Source organism: Harpia harpyja, chromosome 7 (genome assembly GCF_026419915.1).
Source record: "Harpia harpyja isolate bHarHar1 chromosome 7, bHarHar1 primary haplotype, whole genome shotgun sequence".
NCBI lineage: Eukaryota > Metazoa > Chordata > Aves > Accipitriformes > Accipitridae > Harpia > Harpia harpyja.
This window is the reverse complement of record NC_068946.1, coordinates 3,165,672-3,185,032: the sequence shown is the minus strand read 5'-3', so window position 1 is coordinate 3,185,032 and position 19,361 is coordinate 3,165,672. Positions and strand designations below refer to the sequence as shown.

The window sequence follows — 19,361 nt, the reverse complement described above, 5'->3', positions numbered from 1 at the left end:
CTTCCAACACACGCCTCCTGAGGGCACATTATATATAGAAAGTACTGGTGGAACATAAGGAAAGAAAATAAGACATTAGCAATGCTCCCTGTCTTTGCCACCTCTCATGAGACTGTCTTGCTCTTTTGTATGGCATGGTTACCAATACTTAAGGGAAGATTTACTAGCCAGCTTTGAGCTTAAAGCTCAGGAGAGAGATGGTACCAAGTGAAGAGTAGCCTGGGAAGATGGACAGAGAATATTAATATCTCAGCCTTAAGCTGACCTTCCTGACTAGCTTCCCTCTTTGAATTGTTTTTCTGATCGTTATTCTCCTTCCTCTGGCAGAATTTGTCTTCTTACTTCATTGAGGGTGGCATATTTCAAGAAGAGAGACAAATAAATATTTAGGTTTCACTTGCTTGTGCTCAATTCCCCCCTTCTAACCCAGGAGTGCTCATCAGATACCAGGGCTTTGTTGATCAGAGAAAAAAAACCAAACAAAACATCAGTAGATTTCACTCTCCCAGACCTAATCTAAGTAAGAACAGATGTGAACCTTAAAAGCCCCACAATCTAATTAAACAGCAGACTAAATAGAAACTACTCTTTGGGAATTAAGGGGATCAGCATTCTCTGCAATACTTGCATTATTAAATTTATTTTATAAACCTACACCATTAATTACAAAAAGTATGTTTAATTTGCTCCCAAGCTTAAATGTTAGCATTTACAGGATTCTAGTAGTATAGAAACTGGCTTCCATTGTCAAAAGTGTACAGAGAAGTGGAAAATATATATTGAAATAGATGAGATACCTAAATGTCACAATGTTTTATCTGCCACAAAAAGCATCTCCACTAACTTAGTTACACTCACACACCAGAGAAAGGATAGAGTAAGGCAGTATTACCTGATGGATGAACCTGTTGTTTCTGCCCCAGCCTACTGTGGAACCACAGGCATGTGCCTCTACCTTAGCCTCATGCCTTTTACTTTTGGATTATCTTACTCATTTTGAGTGTGACCTCCTTGGTACATGGACTGTTTCACAGCCTGAATACGATCAGCATCTGGCACGATAATTTGTTATCTTACCTGCCTCTACACAAATAAGCTAAGTAGCAGCTGCAGTAAGAGCAAGCAGCCATCAAAAGTCAATTAGGCTTTTACAATAATGCCACGAAAGTGCTGGTGTTGACAGAAGCCAGGGATGCCCCATGCAGTATAACAGTGCAGCGGTCTCTGAACCCCAGAGAACTCAAAGTATGGTTAAACCCAAAGTGACACAGTCTCCCGTGGGGCTATTAAAAAAAAAAAGGAAGCTCCCCTCCTCTGTGACCCTACACTGACCATGCAACTGCAGCCTGATCAATGCATTTGCAGAGCCCAAGCAGCCAGAGGCTTTTGTGGTGTGTTTTCCTACACAAAACCACCACCTGCGAGCCCCAATAGCTTCCCTTGCATGGGGAAGCTGCTTGGTAGCCTGCTCTGTGTCTCTCACCTCCCCTCAATGAAATCTCAGGACACCTGGCCAGTTTTAACACTGCCCTTGTTCCCACACCACCACCCTGAGGTAGGACAATGCTCCAACTGAGGTATAGAAGGGCTAAGGCACTACACACAGTCACACAGAAGCGTTCCTACAGTATTTGCAGACCTTTTGGGGGCCTGTAGAAGAAACACTGTCCTCTCCTGAATTCAGTTCTTCAGTCCTTTCTCTGCCCGGTGTTTTCTCAGCTCTCCATCACACTCACCCTGCAAGTTTGTGACTTCACTGTCCTTCTCCTGCTGCAGCTGGGCATATTTCTGGCTATGGGTCTCCAGTGTCTTACGATGTTCCAGTTTCAAGCTGTTGTGCTGCAGCTGCAGGTCAAGCAGCTGCTTCTTGACATCTTCATGTTGGTTCTGAATATGAAAAGAAGTGACAAAGAGTCAGTACGAGGAGAAGAACAGTAATTTAGCTATTGCCAAGTGCTATTCGAGTGCCTCTGTTTAATAAGTTGCTTGGGGAGGCAGAAAAGATGTTCATTCCTCCAATAAGGTAGCTAGAAATCCCAGATATGATAAAATACTCTTTCTGTTCAGTGGCTCAGGGGGAATGTGACATGCCAGTGAAACTCTGCTTTGTGAAGCAGTTTGGGAGGTCTCCTTGGAAGCCACTAAACTGGAAGTAGAACGCAGTGGCAAGTCCACTCCTGCCTGAAAAAGAGATGGAGACTCTGGGACACAGCCAAGAACTACTACCACTCCTTCCCAACTTCCCTGCACACCCTGCTCCAAGAGCAATGCAGGCTATAATATTTGCTGATATCAAACCAAACGCCTGTGGAACACTGCACAAATCCAACGTCCCTTCTGGAGCCCCAGACACGCTGAAGGACATTACCTGCAAGGATAGTTTCCATGGCGCACGTAGCATCAGGCTGCACATTGCATTACAGGAGTAGTTCACCTTTAAGTAGGGCTAAGGTCTAATTCCCATTGTCTTTGCGCGCAGGTATTGCTAGTCACATAGGGGACACAGACACCTAAACACTCGGGTAGTTCTCTCTGCTTCGTTTGCTCCCCCATAGCCTGGCTGTTTTCCCACCCGCCACTCCAAGCTGCTAGAACAGGAGGGAGACCTTTTGCAAGGACACCACATCTTCTCACATAGTGAGACTAGAGAGAACCCACATTCCTCATAGGAACATGGGACTCACAGGCATAAAATGCCAGGATAGCAAGAGTCTCTCACGAGACCACAGGCTATTTCAAGCAGGCCAAGAATTCATCAGATAGAAGTGGGTTGAAGAGCTGTTCTCTTCTCCCCTCCCCTCTTGCAGAGGCCAAGAACAAAGCACGCTGAGACATCCTTTTGCTCAGACCCATTGAACCAGAATTCACCTCCTTTTTTGTTCCCATGGTAACCTAGAGAGTCCTTCCACATTCAGTTTGTCAACACCAATTATGCATGCAGATTGATTGGCTCACAGGTGAACCCTGGCCCTTCCATACAATAGCTCCTCAGGACTCAGGCAGCAATTTCAATCAGCCTTCCTGTAAACACATCTTTTTTAAAAAACCCAAACCTCTAAAGGCTATCGATGACTGCATTTATCCCCAGTAAAACAAAGCATCTGTGGCCCAGGCATTCTCCCCTGAAGCAATTATCCTCCATTAAAAGGAAAGAAATAACTGTGCAAAAGTACAGGCAATGCAGAGGAAAAAGCTATTGGTACAGAGGGGTCCCAGAGACAGAACAAAGAGGACAGATGAGGATGTCAGGTTAATCAGATCACAAGATTAGGAGGGAAAATAAAGAGAATAAAAGATTCCTGCTTTGGCTTTCAAAGACATTAGGTACTTACAGTTCTCATAAGAGCCACCGGCAAAAAGCACTGCAGAGGAACCACATCCCTAAAATAATTTTGATACTAAACACCTCGGAAGCCACCAACATTAGCAAGTGAGAATTTATTTTAACAAGAAACTCTAAGCAATTCAAGGAATTGTAAGTCCTCATCAGCTCAGGTCAATTAATTTCTAGCCCATATTCTGTCTGGCAGGTGATGTACGTAATGTGTGTCCCCAGACTGCTCACAGGCAGGGAGAGAATATTCATCCTTTGATAGCAGCAGGAAGCTGAAGAGAGAGAGATAAGTGCCTTGACCAAGGTCACACAAAGCACCTGAGGCCCAGTCCAGCTCATGAAGCACACAGAGCATCCTCACTCAGCTGTTTTCTAAGGATGGCTGTGACCAACATATGCAAACCTCCAGAGGAATCTAAAGATGCTGTTTTATTGTAGTTGCAGGACAGGAGGTCTGGAACATGCTACATATGATTATTTTTCAGAAAAAGCAACTTAACTGTAAGCAGAGTGTTTTTGACCCAGTCAGTTCTACCAAAGCTAGCCATGCTGACGGCCCCAAGGAAACCAGGAACCTCTCATGTCCAGAGCTGCCCGTCTGACTGTAATGTCATTCCCTTCTCTACCTCATAGATACATCGTTTTACTCAGTCAAGCAGAAACTGCACGACACAGCACGCGAGTGTTGTGCAAATCATGTACAAATGCAGCTGGGGGTGAGGGAATACAGAGAGACCACGCTGTCACAACATTTCACTCTGTGCCACTACCCATCGTGCCCAACGCTGCAATATGGGGGAAATCATATCATTCAGGAAGTCAGCTAATCTTTCAAAAATCAGGAGTCCTTCAACTCAGCTGTATGATTCAGGCCAGCAAGTCCTCTCATCCCACCTTCCCTTTGCTATTCAAACACATAGTGCCCAAGATGCATCAGCTATGCGGTAGCTCTATCTCACTGAGGTCTCTGGGGAAATGGGCAGTTGGGGGGGGCAGGCAAAGAGAAAGACGAAAATAAGAGTACCTCAAAACCACAGACTTCTGCCATGATTTAGAAAGCAGCTTTGTAGATAGCATTGTACAAAATGGAATCAGTAACTGGATGCTTAGCCCACAAGCAAAGGAAGGGCACACCTCATTGCAAGTTTCCAGGTTCCAGCAGTTTCAGGAAGTCCATGTCAAAAATCTTTTGTTCAAAGCCACCCGCCTCCTTGCCTGCCTATTCATGAATGCTAGGATGCATTCTGCAGAATGATGTTAACAAAAAATTTTAATCTCCACTCAAGAGGATGAAAGGAATTGTAAGACGAAGCCTGGCCCCAGCAGGAATCCAGACACAGGCAACTACTGCAGCTGGTATTTTTGGACAAAGTCAAGCCCCTTGCCCCTTGGAGCCTGGTGTGCCAGCTGCAGATGTTTATCAGACATAGATGACTTCAATACATACCAGAACGACAGCAGTGGCCAGAAACTCCAAAGCCAGGTATGCTGATGGGGCTTCATGGAAGTCTTTGGTCATATTTGGGACCTCCAGCTTAGCAGAGTTAGTTGCTTCTGTTCAGCATTACACGTCTACTTCCTAGGTAACGATATTGCTGGCAGCAATCTTTCTCCTGAGGAAGATGCTACCAGTGGGAAGCATTTATCATCTGTGCTCCAGTAACAGAAGTGTTACTCACAGTCTCATAACTAGCTAGAATTGAGCTGCATATTGCTTTTTCGGGGGGGGGGGGGGGGGGGGGGGCTGAAATCTACCACTCTGCAGTCCCAAGGGCTGGCCTGTCTTTCAGCAGCTGTAAATGTAGTGAAAAAAACAGATGATTTCCCCCCCCCCCCCAATAAAAGGAAGCAAGAGAAAGGGAGCCAGGATGAAATGCTCTCACTGTCCCCTTGAGACAAGCAAACCAGAGCATTCTGCTCAGACTGCAGTTGCTATGAAGAGGAACGTTACTATTGAGAAGCGTTCCCAGAATCCACAGTGCTAGATAATACCCAAGAGACAGAACTGTACTTCCCTTTTCCAGAAGTCTGAATCCAAAAGCCAGGCAGCTGGAGGTCCAACTCTGCTCAGGAAATATAACCCAGCAGTGCTACGGGTTGCTGGAACCTAGCCCTCTTTCTACATCCCAGAATTAAATTACCATTTCAGTGCCAATGCTCTAACTAAAAACATTTTAAAACCACCATCACGAGCCACAGTTGCATTGCTCTAACAAAAGCAAACTTTAACATCAAGATATGCTTCAGGTAGAGCATGCGATAAGCTACAGAATGCTGTAAGCCGCCCCCCTCTGAGCCTCTTACATGGACTGGAATACACTGTATTAGCCCAAAGGGCAAGCTACAATGAATAGACCCATTTTCACACTAAAAGACCCAGAAAAGAACACGGTGAACAACAGAACTCCTGTGCGATAAACTGCACAAAGACTACCATTGAAATGAGGTATAGGTGAAGGCTGTAATCTGATGCAAAGCCCAACAGAATAAATAGGAAACTCCCATGAACCTGAATAGTCAGGAAGGAATGTAGATCAACACCACTGTGTGGTCTCCTCCCTCTGTGCTGGCAGTAGCTGCGTGAAACCCTTGGTCTCTCCTAGGCATCTCCGGCAAGCGAAAGCACCAACTCTCCATCCAGGGAGCATTCTTTAACACGCAGCAGATGGTGAGTACGTGAAACCAGACTCCTCCCTTACCTTCAGTATCTTGTGCTGGGAACTGAGGGCCCCGTATCTGTTCATAGAATCTTGCTGGAAAGAAAAAGATTCAACAGTGCCATTAGATCCCAGAAAAACGTAAGGCATGGAGAAACACACACGAGCACCTGCCCAGCCACTGCACCAACAACAAGTTACCGCTGCCCCTTCACACACACAGGCACACGCACGGTGACTGGGAACAAGCCTACCAAGGTGGTGACCAGCAGAACATGCAGCCTGAACCTGGTTGGAAAAGAACCCCTTCAAAACAACCTAGCCACCAGCTAATTAATTGCACTCTCTTGATTCACATTCAGAGTAGTTTTCCCCAGTCTTCAGTTGTTTTTCTAGGACAGGCCCAGTGCTGAAAGGGCTTTGCACAGTAAACCCCCCGCTAAAGCAGGCTGAGCAGTCTTTGCAGCAGCTGAGGGGGAGGCAGACAGCACCAGAACTAAGGCTTTCGCCTACATGCACAAACTGCACCATTTAACAAAAAAATTAATCACTAAGCAATTGAGTAAGCCTAAAGCAAACTCCTGTAACTAGGTACAGCTATCAAACTAAGCTCAACAGACACAAACCAGCAGCAAAGAGTGATTTACATGTGTCCGCAGAAGGCTCTGTACCAGTTTAACAGATCTGCTTACGCCTTGCTAAGGGTCACGGTCTTCCCCGTTGTCCACAGGGTACCATTCTTCACTGTAGCACCAGCATCTCAACGCAGCAGGTGTGAAAGCCACCAGCCACCCGTGCTCAAAGGCTAAGTCCCCACAGCAGTAGTGGCACCTGAGAGGGAACATGCTGCAGCGTCTCCCATTACATGCAGTTTTACTAACATCTGCTGGGATCTCTGTTTGGGTAGCTTAAAGCAACGTGGCTGAGACGCTAAGCAGCACCACGAAAGTGCAAACTAACCGCCATGCAGAGATTTCCACTACAACCCACAATTTAACTTACACCATAAATACTCAATATGGTATGAAATATTACCCGTAAATGAGCACAACCTGCAAGGGAGCTGCCCAGCCATGGAGTATTCAGATATTCATCCATGAGTTTCTTTTTGTAACAGGATGACATTCACCCACAGATAAGCAGGCTAAAAGCAATTCCTCTCCTCCAGCATCTCATCAACAGATGCTCTGAGAAAGGAATAAAACCAGCCTTATAACTTCAAGTGAACGGGACAGACTGTAACCCAGGGATGCATTTCTTCCTAACGCTCACTGAAAAGTCCTTCTTTTCCCTGCCGATTGAGAAGTCCACAGGCTAGTGGAAATCATTTGACGGTCCCTGGGGACAGAAAACAATGGATATGCTTTCCCCAACAACACCATGGCCTTTCTTCTCCATGTTCCCTGTGGTGTGCCTTGCATTCAATTTCCCCAGGACTCTTCTGTACTGTGAAACAGCAACTCCCTTTTCAGACTGCAGCACAGGACTCCCTGCTACACCGGGAGCTGACAATCGAGTCACCTACTCTGTGATCACACATGGGAGAATAGGCAGAACGGCTCTAGCACAACAGTCTTTCCCTAAAATGAAATAAATCCTTACACGCCGACAGCCTTGCAAGGTGGAGTCAGCCAAAGTTCATCTTGCACCATACACACTCATAGTCTTTCATGCCTTCCAGACAGCAGCACTGGCCTCATGACTGTGCTGGTACTGGAAAAATCTTTACCATTATTACACACACACTCTGAGGAATAAACCATACCTACCTTCTCCTTATTGAGAGCTTCCTGAGCTTCTAACTTATACACTAAAAAATCTAGAAATGGAAGAAGAGAAGACAATTTAATGAGCTGGAATTTAACAAGGATCTGCTTTATATTTTGGTGGGGGAGGGAAGAAGGGAATCAGCCCCTTGCTGAGAAAAAGGCTGCAACTCCACAAGCTGGAATGCAGATGCTGCTAGGAGGGTCTACTCAATGCTCTCAGAAGGATGGTGGTATTTTCCATGAGAGCTGTCCACCCATCTAATCTGGCCCAAATGTCCTTCCTTTCCCATTCTATAGGCAAGTGCATTGGTGACTTCCTACTTCAGCACACAAACAGCTACATTTTGATGTCACTGAAGCCATGTAAGGATTTGGGGTGTTCTGAAATGAGAGATGACTCTGGAAAAGAGAAATCAAAGCTTCCATGAGACCAAAAGGAACTTATCTGCTGATCTCATGTGCGCCACCTTCTTAAAACGGGAAGGTCCCATGACGAGATAATGTTTATTAGGATGCTTCATTTTCTCACTCAGACCCCACCAAATAAATGAAAGAGGCAGAAATGCATTTTCTCCCTTAGCTATGTAGCCACATAGCTACAGCCAAACCTGGATGCTGTCTGTCAGCATTTCCAGAAACACAGTGCATGTAGGGGTAAGGAATAATGATATTACTCCACATACCAGTTTTGAAGATAAAAACCAAGCTATTAAGTTGCCAACAACAATCAGGTGCAAAGGGGTCTGACATACAAGCACACTACTCCACTGAAAGGTACCTGAGCTAATCCATTAGCTTTCTCCTTCCTGTTGTATTTCATGGTCTAAACATATCCTGCAGGTATCTACTTTTGTACATCAACTTTAAAGGATCTGATCAGTCTGTTTTGTCCATGTAGTGGACACGGAGTGCAGTGATGCTAATATTATTAAGCACTTGTAGAGCTCAGCATCTTCAGATTGCCTTTACAAGAAAGTTTATGTATTTCCAGGAAAAAGCATGGTCTAGTGCCAGGTTTAGCTATCACTTAAAGTGCTCAAGCACCACCTCATGGGTACTGTTACTCACAGATCAGACTGAGAACATATGTAGGAATATGAGAGAACAGAACCCACCTCCCAGCACCTTTTGCCCATGGGCATTGGACAAGTCAGTTAACTATTCTCTAAGTACAAACCAGGGATGAGTCTCACCTGGGGGACATTCAGTAACATCCACACGTGGCCTTGAAGGCAGAAAACACTTGGGGTACAACACACACATCTCCCCACAGGACAGCTGGAGGGCTGGCTGGCCACCGCTATGCCATCCACGCAAGAGACTCACCTTCCTTCGTCTTCTTGTGTTCCCCTCGCTCCTTCTGCAAGGATCGTTCTAGCCGGGATCTGTGCTCATACACAACTACAGAAGCAGAAAGAGGCAAAGCATGAGATAAACCCTGAAATTTCTTCCCACGTATTCTTTTCCCCAAAACAGGCTTCTCGCAGGTCATGCAACCAGGGGCACAAGCGGACCTTAAATTCTGCCATGGACTGGGCCAGCAAGTGCCCAAGAGAGCAGACTTGGGCAAAAAAGCCTTTCCTGTTTTCAATGGCCTGCATCACCCTGGGTTTCTGAGCTTAAGCACACAGCAGCTCACACGTAAAATCCAGACCAAGCAAATCAACAGTCCTGAAATACATGCAGATATCCAATGTCCTAAACAATGAAAGGGTCAGGTCCAGCTACAAGCTGTTTGCACTTTGTCAGCTGTGAAAAGATAAGGTCTAGAGCAGGGTGGGACAGCTGGACTAGAGACAATGGATATTCCTGATATAACACACCAGTCTGTCATCCTGTGAGTATTTGCACTCAGGTTTTGCTTTGGAGTCTACGCTGCAAAGCCCAAGAGCTGGCTTTAGTGGCCAGTGGCTAAACTGTATATTTGAGGGCCAAGCCCACTACCAGGCTCAAGGTAGCCAGAGCCTTCCGGGTCATCTGTTCTGTAAAAGCATCAGCAGCATGTGGGAGAGACATTTTCTCCCCTTCCACAGCCCAACCATTAACTGGCCCTCAGGCCACTAAGGAAAAGTGAGCCAAGCAGCTCGCTCTCCCATTACACACAAAAAAGCATCTGTACTCTGCACAGGAGCCGAGAAGGGAGAGGGATGAGGCTGCTTCAGGGATGAGGCTGCTTCATACAGCAGCCACATGACAAATGAAAGTGCCAGAGAAGCTTCTTGATGGATGGCGATTTTAATCCACTCTGATGTCTGAAAGCTAACCAAGAGCTTTCCCTGAGTCACAGCACTCAGCTGCAATAAGGCTCCTCCATCCCTTCTGCACAGAGACTGCCACCATGCCAGAATGGCACTGGGCAGCAATTCGGGGGGCGGGAGGGCAATAAAAGAAACTTGCCTCCAGAGCCAGTATCTTTGGGGGCAAATCGTGCCATGATGCGCGCTCTCCAGGAGAATGAACAAAGCGGGATGATATTTGCATGCATAAAACAGGGCTAACCCATTCCTTGCAAGTCTGACACCTCTGTAGCCCCTGAAGGAAAACAAACAAAACCCAAACAAAACCACTTTTTTTGCTGCCCCACCCATCTCTCCCCAGGCAGGGAATTCAAGTCACCCAGTTCTTCAGAACTCCACAGAACTCACAGCCTCCCTATGCCTCACCTCTTCCTTCTGCATTGCAAAATGGCAACTATTCTTGCATTTTTAGGCTGTGTCTTCCTCACAGCAGGTCTCCTAATTACACTAAGTGCATGGAAGACTGTAATTTCACCAGGCAGCAAAGCACTGCTGCCATGACCATTCTTCAAGAGCTTTTTAATCAAAGTTGGGCGTTCAAGGGATGCATTCCTCACCCTTATGAGCCACATCCCCCTGCAACTTTATGCAGGGCAGACCTGAGAGTACAGTCTAATTTCATCCAGCCTCTTAAAAAGCCTGGTTCACTATTGCGTATTTCTCTTCTGTTAGATCACAACAAATCCAAGTCTGGTGGCTTTATCAGGACCCTCGCAATGACTGGTGTTTTTCTTCCCACCTGGAAATGCCCTTCCCGCACCAAAAAAGAACCTCCACGTGGTTTAACTCCATGCTTTTTAAGCCAAGCTCATGACATTGGCTAGGTCTAAGCTTGGGATTTTTGCGATACTTTGGTTTACCAGCAGTGGATCTGTTAATATTTACAGTGATCTCCAGCAACAGCTGAATGCCTGAGCGAATCATGGGAAAAAGAAGAAGTGATACATGAAGCCAGGCATGGTAAAGTGTTGAATCCTAAGGGGTTTGCCGATTGTAGTACAACTGCTTCCTAAGCTTTCTGGGGGCACTAGCCCAGCTAGCCAGGTAGGCATCCAGCCTAGATACTGAGGGTAGCTGGAGCTGAGGCTCCAGCTTCAAGACACAAACTGAATCCAAACATCTCCGTATCCCGTTGTCCCCCCTGGGGCAACTTCAGTGCCTCCAGGCAGTGGCTTTTCCTATACTGAAATGCAGGCTTCAGCAGGACAAGACAGACAAGTTGGCTTTTCCTGGACTAGACTGGTTTTAGACACTGCAGGTACAAGGACTATGTTTTAGGGTCTGCCAGCCTGGGCTCATCATGTGCCGGCTCTGTCGCACCCCAGATTGAGGAGCCATTCCCCAGGCACACATTCGGATCCAAGCTCTCTGCCCTGACCCACCTAATTCCCTCTGTCACTTCTGAACTCCCTCAGGGAGCAGGAAGGGCCAGTGTCCTAGGTCAGGAATTCCTACTGTCACCAGCCACGCTATCTCCTTCCTTCTCTTTGTTACCTTCCCTGGTTAACAAAGGCAGACATCCCAATGGCAAAGATGCTTCCCCTGGGCTGGGCCACTTCATTAATATTTTCCTCCGGAGTGAGGAAACTACCATATTCTCCAAACCATTACAGCAGAAATATTTGTTTTCCCTCTGGCAGGACTTTTTCCCCCGCTGAGCACATTGGTAAGCAGCAAGCCCATCACCACAGCTGTCCAAGTGTCTAGTTCATGACAGCTTTATTTTTAGAAACACTTTTCCCACCAGACTACTCAGATATCACCCTGAGGGCTTCCCCAGCCCAGCTAAGCACACAAGAGGCTGTGGGTGCTTCTTCACTACATGCTAAAAAGCCTTGTTCAACGAAATTGTCATCTTGAGAACATCAGCCACTTCCCAAAACATTTGCGAGCTCTGGGCACTCATGCTTCTGCCATGAGCATCTCGCTTTCTTGCAGTCTCATCTAGCGGAGCACCTGAGGACAAGTCTTTGATGCGATGGGAACCTCACACCAGCAATGAAAAGTCATGGCTGCTGGACTATTAGGGATGTCCAGCAATTCACAGGCTTTACCATGCCCTTTCAGGTACTCTGAGCTTCCAGTCTGCATTTGCCTCGGTGGTTCTGGGCTTGGAGGAATTCCCCACGTTGGAGTTTCTCCTGTAGGCATTTCATTTTGTTTACTAGTAACCTGAGTATACTGAAAGAAAACAGAATCTATGACCAGGGTTAGAAACTCAGCCCACACAGGCAGGTCACCCACCTCTCCAGGTCCCTGCGGCTGAAGAACCCAGGGCAACGGAGGCAGCGACCGGTCCCACTGACAGCACAGTTCTGCTCCATCACCCAGAACAGCAAAGTGCACCGGGTACCACAGGAGGCAAGTTGAACAGCTACAGCCTCACTCCAAAAAGCCAAGTGCTCTCAGCACAGGAGCTGGCAAGTAAATAACTATTTTGTGTAGAAAAAGTCTGCTTAGATGACCCCAAGTTACCAGGTGCTATTGATCTCACATAGTAAATGGGAAACTAAAGCACAGGAAAGCATCAATAGCAATAGGCTTGTGCTAACACCCATAACCACAAATCCTAATGCAAGCAGCACAAAGCAGATGAGTCTTCAGGAACAGCTCCGTATCATAGACTGCTTATTCAGAAATTTAAGACAAAATCCAGCTCTCCTGACGCTTTTTTTAATAAGGAAGATAAGCTGAAGTAACCTCCAGTGACTAGACAAAAAAGTTGTATCTCTCCTGCCATTCCTCCAGGTCTCCAGAGCCCAGAAAAGGTGGGTTCAGCTTTACACAAAGGAGCAAGTGCTGCACAAAGTAGTCTCTCTACTGATCTTTGAGGTGGAATACAGCAACAACTTAACAGACCAAAATGGCACAGTATAGCTGCAGAGGACAGGAAGCCAGGAAGTCTTTAACAATTTGCAACTACAAGAGAGAATGGAGGGTGGTCAGTGTCTAAATCCAGGCTGGAATTCAGCCAGAACTCAGCACTAAAGCACTGTCACCTGCTGCCAAATGAGCTAAAATGCAGAACTTGAACTGCTGAAACAATGAAATCCCTTCCAGTGCCTCGCCTTTGGGAAAGAACAGGTCAGGCCTTCCACAGACTCATTCTCATTTTAAAGGACCACAGGAAACAGGGTGATTGTGTGAAGGGGTTGCCTCGCATACCCCAGAGTACCAAGATAAACATCTGCCAGGAAGAGTTTAAGAGATCCATAAAGGGAGAGTGATTCCAGTCTTGCCAACAGTCCCAGGTTTTACTCTCCTCCTGTTCAAGTGGTTTCATTTTACCCTGCCTGGGAAAGCCACGAGTGCACGCTAGCTCCCTGCTTTCATGGAGCAAGGCAGCAGAGGCATCAAATTTGCTGCTCTGGTTCTGCAAAAACTACACACGTTGCATAGTTCATTAGGCCATTTCTATGCCAATAGCACATACTGTGGAAAGAGTTGTCATACTGCCCGTGGCTCACAGCTCCAAGCAGCTCTCAGCACACAGACATCAACACTAACTTCCAGACTGTACCATGCTCCTTCCCCTCTCATCACCCAGAAAAAGCTTTCTTCTCTGTTGCTCTCCTTTTTAGGGGCATCAGATACTCCTGCCAGTCTCCATCCAGTCACATCACAACTAATCACCCATGGCACCAGTCACTTAGGCTCAAGAATCATCCAGAGCAAGGGGAGCAGAACAAAAGCCAGACTCATCGTACCCCTTCTCTGATCCAGAGAGATGGCAAAGGAAAGGCAGATTGGGTAAAAGACACCCGATGGTGAGGACAGGAGTGCTGCATTCTCATGCTGAGCAGCTGTGCAAAGGCAGCCTGTTGCGAGAGAAAATTCCTCCATCCCAGACACCAGTTTGATGTGCCATTGTCAGGCCACATCAGGAATGTCAGACAAGTGGATGGTACTTCCTTCCCATCTGTTCCAAGAGTGCTGTTAGTGAACTCACCAAAATAAAATTTCTCTGGTTTCACTCAGAACCTCCAGGCAGCAGCATGCTTATACATACACAGGCACACACCTACAGAAAATGGGAGGTGAAAAAGCAACACTCCACTTAAAGCCACCTGCTACATAACTCAGCATGGCACGCGTATGGGGTGGGGGCCGAGACAGAACAGATTCATCTGAAGTGCACGCCAGGTCACAGCTTGCCAGACTGTGTCTCTAATCCCCTCTGAGCCTCGTGACACAGCACCAGAGTCCCCCAAATCACAGCCCGCAAGGGAGAGCCCAGTATTTGGTGAGGTGTCTCCATGCTCGTTCAGATATACCTCCAACCCCACGCAGCAGAAACAGAAGAGATGGAGGGACAGAAAAGCCAAGCAGATTTTCCTCCTGGATTCCAGCTGGGCCACAATACGGAAAGAGGGTCTACTGGGTCACAGCAAACGGCTACCTCTGCGGCGGCAGCAGCAAGAGCTGGCCGAGACAAGGGGAACTAACCACCAGGCAAGAGGTTGGACAAGGTCACACACACAACAATACCTCCCTTTCTTCTTCTCACACAATGTGTTTTACCCTACAGCAAAGTCAGCAGCTGCTTTGCTCTTATTTTAAAAGAGTAGATGAGATCCGTTTCCCTGCAGGCAGCCAGTACCCCCTGTACCATGTGCAGTTCCCAGCCCTCCCAGCACACGGAACAGGCAGTGCTGGTTTCAAGACAGCTTCGCTCTCTCCTCCACTTGCTTTTCCCCTTCATTCGACTCTTCGCCCAGCCCTACACTTTCAAGCTTTATTTACAGAAGCTACCAGAAGCACTGACCATATATTGTACTTGGATATAAGAAGGGTAGGAAATACTTGATAGCTGAAAGGAGACACCTGAAGCACTAAACAGTACTGAATTCCACCTCAGCGTAACACATCCTCCTTTTGTAGAGCTGGAAGGACAGAAATCAGATGCAGAAGACACGGCAATTGAAGTCATTCAACAAGCCGGCAGAGGGGCAGGGATAGAGCCCAGACTCCCAACTCTCCGGTGTCCAGCACCAAAGCACCGCAGGGAGCAGCGCTGGAAGACGACAGCACGAGAGCCACGGCCATCCGTGCAAGATACCCCTGCACTTTAAGACTTCCATGAACATGGCTCCCATCTGCCAATCGCTAGGCTTCTCCCACCAGCCAAATCCAAAAAGAAGCTTTGCCTTTGTTAAAATTGTTGGACAAGTAAGTGTCTTCTCAAAATAAAAAGGGTATCCATGGCAACAACTGTATTTAGGCATGGGAGGACTGACAGAGGGTTAGAAACCCCAGCAACAGGCTACAGCTCTGCTATTCAAACATATTTGGGTGGAAAAACTATTATGAGCCCATCTCAGTTGTTTGCTTGAGCCTGCTGTTCCCCAAACTGGGGTTCCCTGAGGCTACCACTGTCATCTTATTCTCTGAAGAACCAGCCCCTCTCTCCAAGAGAAGCAAGAGATACTGACACACCAGAAAGGAATGTGGGCTCCCTTCTGCCCCGCTGATCTTTACATCTCAGAAACACAGGATGCAGGTGGAAATCTCTGTGGCTGGGACTGTACAATACATTAGGAACCGTAGCTGTTTCACTGCCTTGCGATAGAGTAAGAAGAAATGGAAGCAAAACATAGTAGCAGTGAACCTATACATACACTAGATCTATTCACAAGATTGGTTTTTTAAAGCATGTTTCCTTGAGAGACAAACAAAACACATACACCACATTCTGCTTTCCCAGTTTACAGGTTGAAATACACAGCCCTGAGCACAAGCAGCCTATGTACAACGTTACATTTGCATCACAACACTGCACGCAAAAACACCGGAAAAGATTTAACCCTAAAAGGCACATATGTTGGAGTCACAGATCTGCAGAATTCCCTAGCAATACAGGCTATAGAAACAACGTCACTGGATATGTCAACAGAGGTCTTTAACGGATACCCCGTATTTGATTTTAGCCTGAGGAAGAGCTCTCGATGTAAACACCATAATCTAAACCCACTTGTTAGAAGAGGAGGTGTTAAATTAATCTCTTGACCTTGAGTCACTAGAACCATAGGCAAACAATATTTAGTCCACATAAAATTAATTCTGTGGGCACTCCAGAACCAACCCGTCCCCCAGCCTTACACACACAACTGCTGGCTACCAAAGAGTGGATTCCCACCAAACCTCTCTACAAGGAGCTTAGCAAATCCCTCTAAAGACTCCAAATCTAGTGACAGGTGCTGGAAACACAGCTTTGGCAGATGCAGTACGGCTAGAATGATAGACTAGACAAAGAAGATAAGAGTTCAGCAATGGAGTAATGTGTTCTCAGCCTTCCTTACCGAGATCTCGCCACAGGCTAAATGTCATTCTCCCACAGTTTTAAATTTATGTAAGGATGACAAATGAGGGGGGAAAGGGGCAGAAGGAATATACATATTATGCTTGTCTTCCCATCTTCTGGCAGCTCTTGCCAAAGGAACCAAGTGCTGGTCAGCAGGCTCAGAAAAACCAATTCTTCCTCCTCCTCCCCCCATTTTAGGGAGCTCTCCGCCGCAGCATCCATCAGCCCCAAACAAGCTGGCAAGACTTTTCTAGTCACAGATCAATCTCTTGAGAAGACGATAGGTTTGTTGCCTTGCAAAGGCAACGGGCAGTAGACAGTATGACGACAAACTTTACTAAAGGACCCTTTGCCTCTCTATTCACTTTCCGGACAGACGCTCCTGCAGGCTGGAGAGTGGTTCCACATCTCGGAGCCTGCCCAACCAGCCTCCGTAAGTCCTGTTTGCATTTTTTACTGCTTCGCATTTAGAATGACATAGGACCAGTCTTTACGGCCAAAGGGAACTACCGGGAGAAGAAATAGAATAGATGTGACGCAGCTGAACTCACCAATCCAGCACACTCCGTTCCCCTCGCTGCTGTGAGCAGCAATTCAGATTCAAGGCTATTCTAATTCTAGACAGCAACGCCGGGGGGGGGGGAAATAAGCACAACATCTTCTTAGAGCTCTTTAAAGCCAAAAGCTGAACCTCGCTCCGCAAAGGCACCCCGCTTGTGGCTGGGCTGTGCGGCAAAAACACCAGCAGGTAGTATTGGGAGAGAGGGAAGTTCAGCGTGTGTGTGCACACACAGACAGAGCAGGTCACTCACCTTGGAGCTGGGCAGACAGCGCTTCCTGCTGCTGTTTGTATTTCTGGGCCAGGGCTTCAGCGTTCCGCACCTTTTGCTGCAAGTGGTTGTACATGAAAACTCCCGAGCCCAAACATGCCACAGTCACCAGGCAAAAGCCGGTCTGCAGAAGCCCCTTCTGCCTCCTCGAACACATGCCAGTCCCCATGATGGGGCCGAAGCAAAACGATGTAGCACTCTGCCTCTCCGGGCGTTGCTAAAGCATCGGATTCTTCCCCCCCCCCCCCCCAACAACAACCCCTTTCCTCCGCAAATTCGCAGATCCCTCTGCAAGACGCGATCAAAGTCTCGCCTCCTCTCCTCTCCAGCCCTCAGAGAAGCCCAAGACACTCCAGCAACGCTTTATTCCTCGTCGCCCATCGCCGAGAAGCGCAGCACGACCCCCGTGTCCCAGAGGAAGAGCCGAGGGGCCGGCAGCTCCATCCCGCAGCTGCAAACCGCGCCGGGGGACCGGCCCGGCACACGGCTCGATCCGGGTTGCCTGGGCGGAGGGCGAGGGGAACCGGCGGAGGGGAGAGACGAGGAGGAGGAGGAGGAGGAGGAGGAGGAGGAAAACTTTTGCTTCCCATGTGCTGCAGTGGAGGGCGGGGGGGGGGAAAGGGGTACGGCTGCCTTTGGCTCTTCCCACCTCCCTCTCTGGAGCACCGACCGGAAAAAATAAGCCGGCGGGACGAGAAGCCCTTCTTCCCCCTCCTCCGGCTTCCCCCGCCGGCAACCCGCCGCTCTCCCAAAGGAAGCGGCGGTACCGGAGCCGGGAAACGGGCCAGGAAACCGGCGGCGGCATCCGGGCTGCGGCGGCGAGTCCGCCCTCCGCGGCGGGAGGGGGGAACCGGAGCCCCGGGGGACCGGAGCTGCCGTCCGGGGGGATTTCCCCGAAGGGAAGCCGCTGCCCCCGCTGCCCAAGCCCAAGCCCGACACGGGGCGAGGGCCCGGGGGCAGCCGGCCCCTGCCCGCATCGCCCTGGGGCTGGCTGGTGTAAGGGCTGGCTGGTGTAAGGGCTGGCTAGTGTAAGGGCTGGCTGGTGTAAGGGCTGGCTTTCATCCCACCCCACCACCTTCCTCCGCTGCCTGCTGACCCCGGGCAGGGTGTCGGGGCCAAGCAGAGTTAGCGTCGGCGTCCGTCTGTCCGCCCATCTGTCCGTCCAGCCCTTCCAAGCAGACTTGAGCCACCAACATCTCCCACGCGTTCGGTTTCCCCTCCTTTTTCTAAACTAGCTGACAAACCCCCAGCCTCTGCTGCTGGTACCTGTTGCTAACAGGAGAGGGATGAGGGATGCCTGCATTAATTAACAAAGAGGACACCTTCAGATGCTTTCTTTAAAACCTTAAGGTTTTTAAGAGCAGCGGTGTCTTCTCGGGAAAATGTGAGCTGATAAAGGCGTGAGGACAGTATATAGAGAAGGGCGTAAGATGAGTTTGGCTTTTACAAGGTGTGCTAGGTAACTTAGCATCTCTTAAGCAGCTGCCCTTAATCTGGGCAGTTCTGGCAGAGCCCAACTTGTGTTATCCAGGTATGCGATGCACCGCTGTGTTGTTAGCAGAAAACAGGAACAGGAGAGAACAGTCCTACTTCCCCATCCCTGGAAACACTCAAGGTCAGGTAGGATGGGGCTCTGACCAACCTGATCTAGTTGAAGATGTCCCTGCTTATTGTAAGGGGGGGATGGACTAGATGACCTTGAAAAGTCCTTTCCAACCCAAACTATTCTATGATTCTATACTTCATGGGACAGACAAAGCTTTCTGGAGCCTTGCCCGTGTTCAGAGCTTAGACCTACTATTTAAGACCCCCAGGTTTATAATGAATCTTGCCTGTACCAACAGCCTGACTGTCAGGTTGGCTCATCTCTTATCTGAGCTCACAAGGTTACTTCCTCTGGAATTCTGCCAAGTTCCGTATTTCAGGCATCTGGGGAATAAGCAACAATCATAACAATTAATTCTTCAGTAGCAATTCCCCTCCAAGAATCATGCACGGTTTTATACATGTTAATCAAATGAGCTTTACAGTACTGCTGGGAAATAGTTGAATGGCATTCCTGTCTCCCTAATTTGCAGATGGGAAAACTGAGGCACAGCATTCCTGTAAGCTTATGATTTACCCAAAGTAACTAAGTTTTTTATGGTGGGGGTTTTTTTCCAAGCATTTTAAG

General features: G+C 48.0%; 1 protein-coding gene across 2 annotated transcripts in view; it reads right to left on the bottom strand.

Annotated features, from left to right (window-relative positions):
- LOC128144094 (Golgi integral membrane protein 4-like) overlaps positions 1 to 17,654 on the bottom strand; it is a 41,428-nt gene extending 23,774 nt beyond the window's left edge. Inside the window, exons 1-5 of one of the 2 annotated variants that reach the window (XM_052792446.1) lie at positions 17,171 to 17,654; positions 9,087 to 9,161; positions 7,761 to 7,810; positions 6,034 to 6,087; positions 1,737 to 1,887 (exon numbers count right to left, since the gene is read on the bottom strand). In XM_052792446.1, coding sequence (XP_052648406.1) covers positions 1,737 to 1,887; positions 6,034 to 6,087; positions 7,761 to 7,810; positions 9,087 to 9,161; positions 17,171 to 17,357 — 517 coding nt within the window. In that variant the 5' untranslated portion in view covers positions 17,358 to 17,654. The remainder of the gene's footprint in view (positions 1 to 1,736; positions 1,888 to 6,033; positions 6,088 to 7,760; positions 7,811 to 9,086; positions 9,162 to 17,170) is intronic. The other variant, XM_052792445.1, reaches the window with a different exon arrangement.
- Positions 17,655 to 19,361: the final 1,707 nt, after the last annotated feature.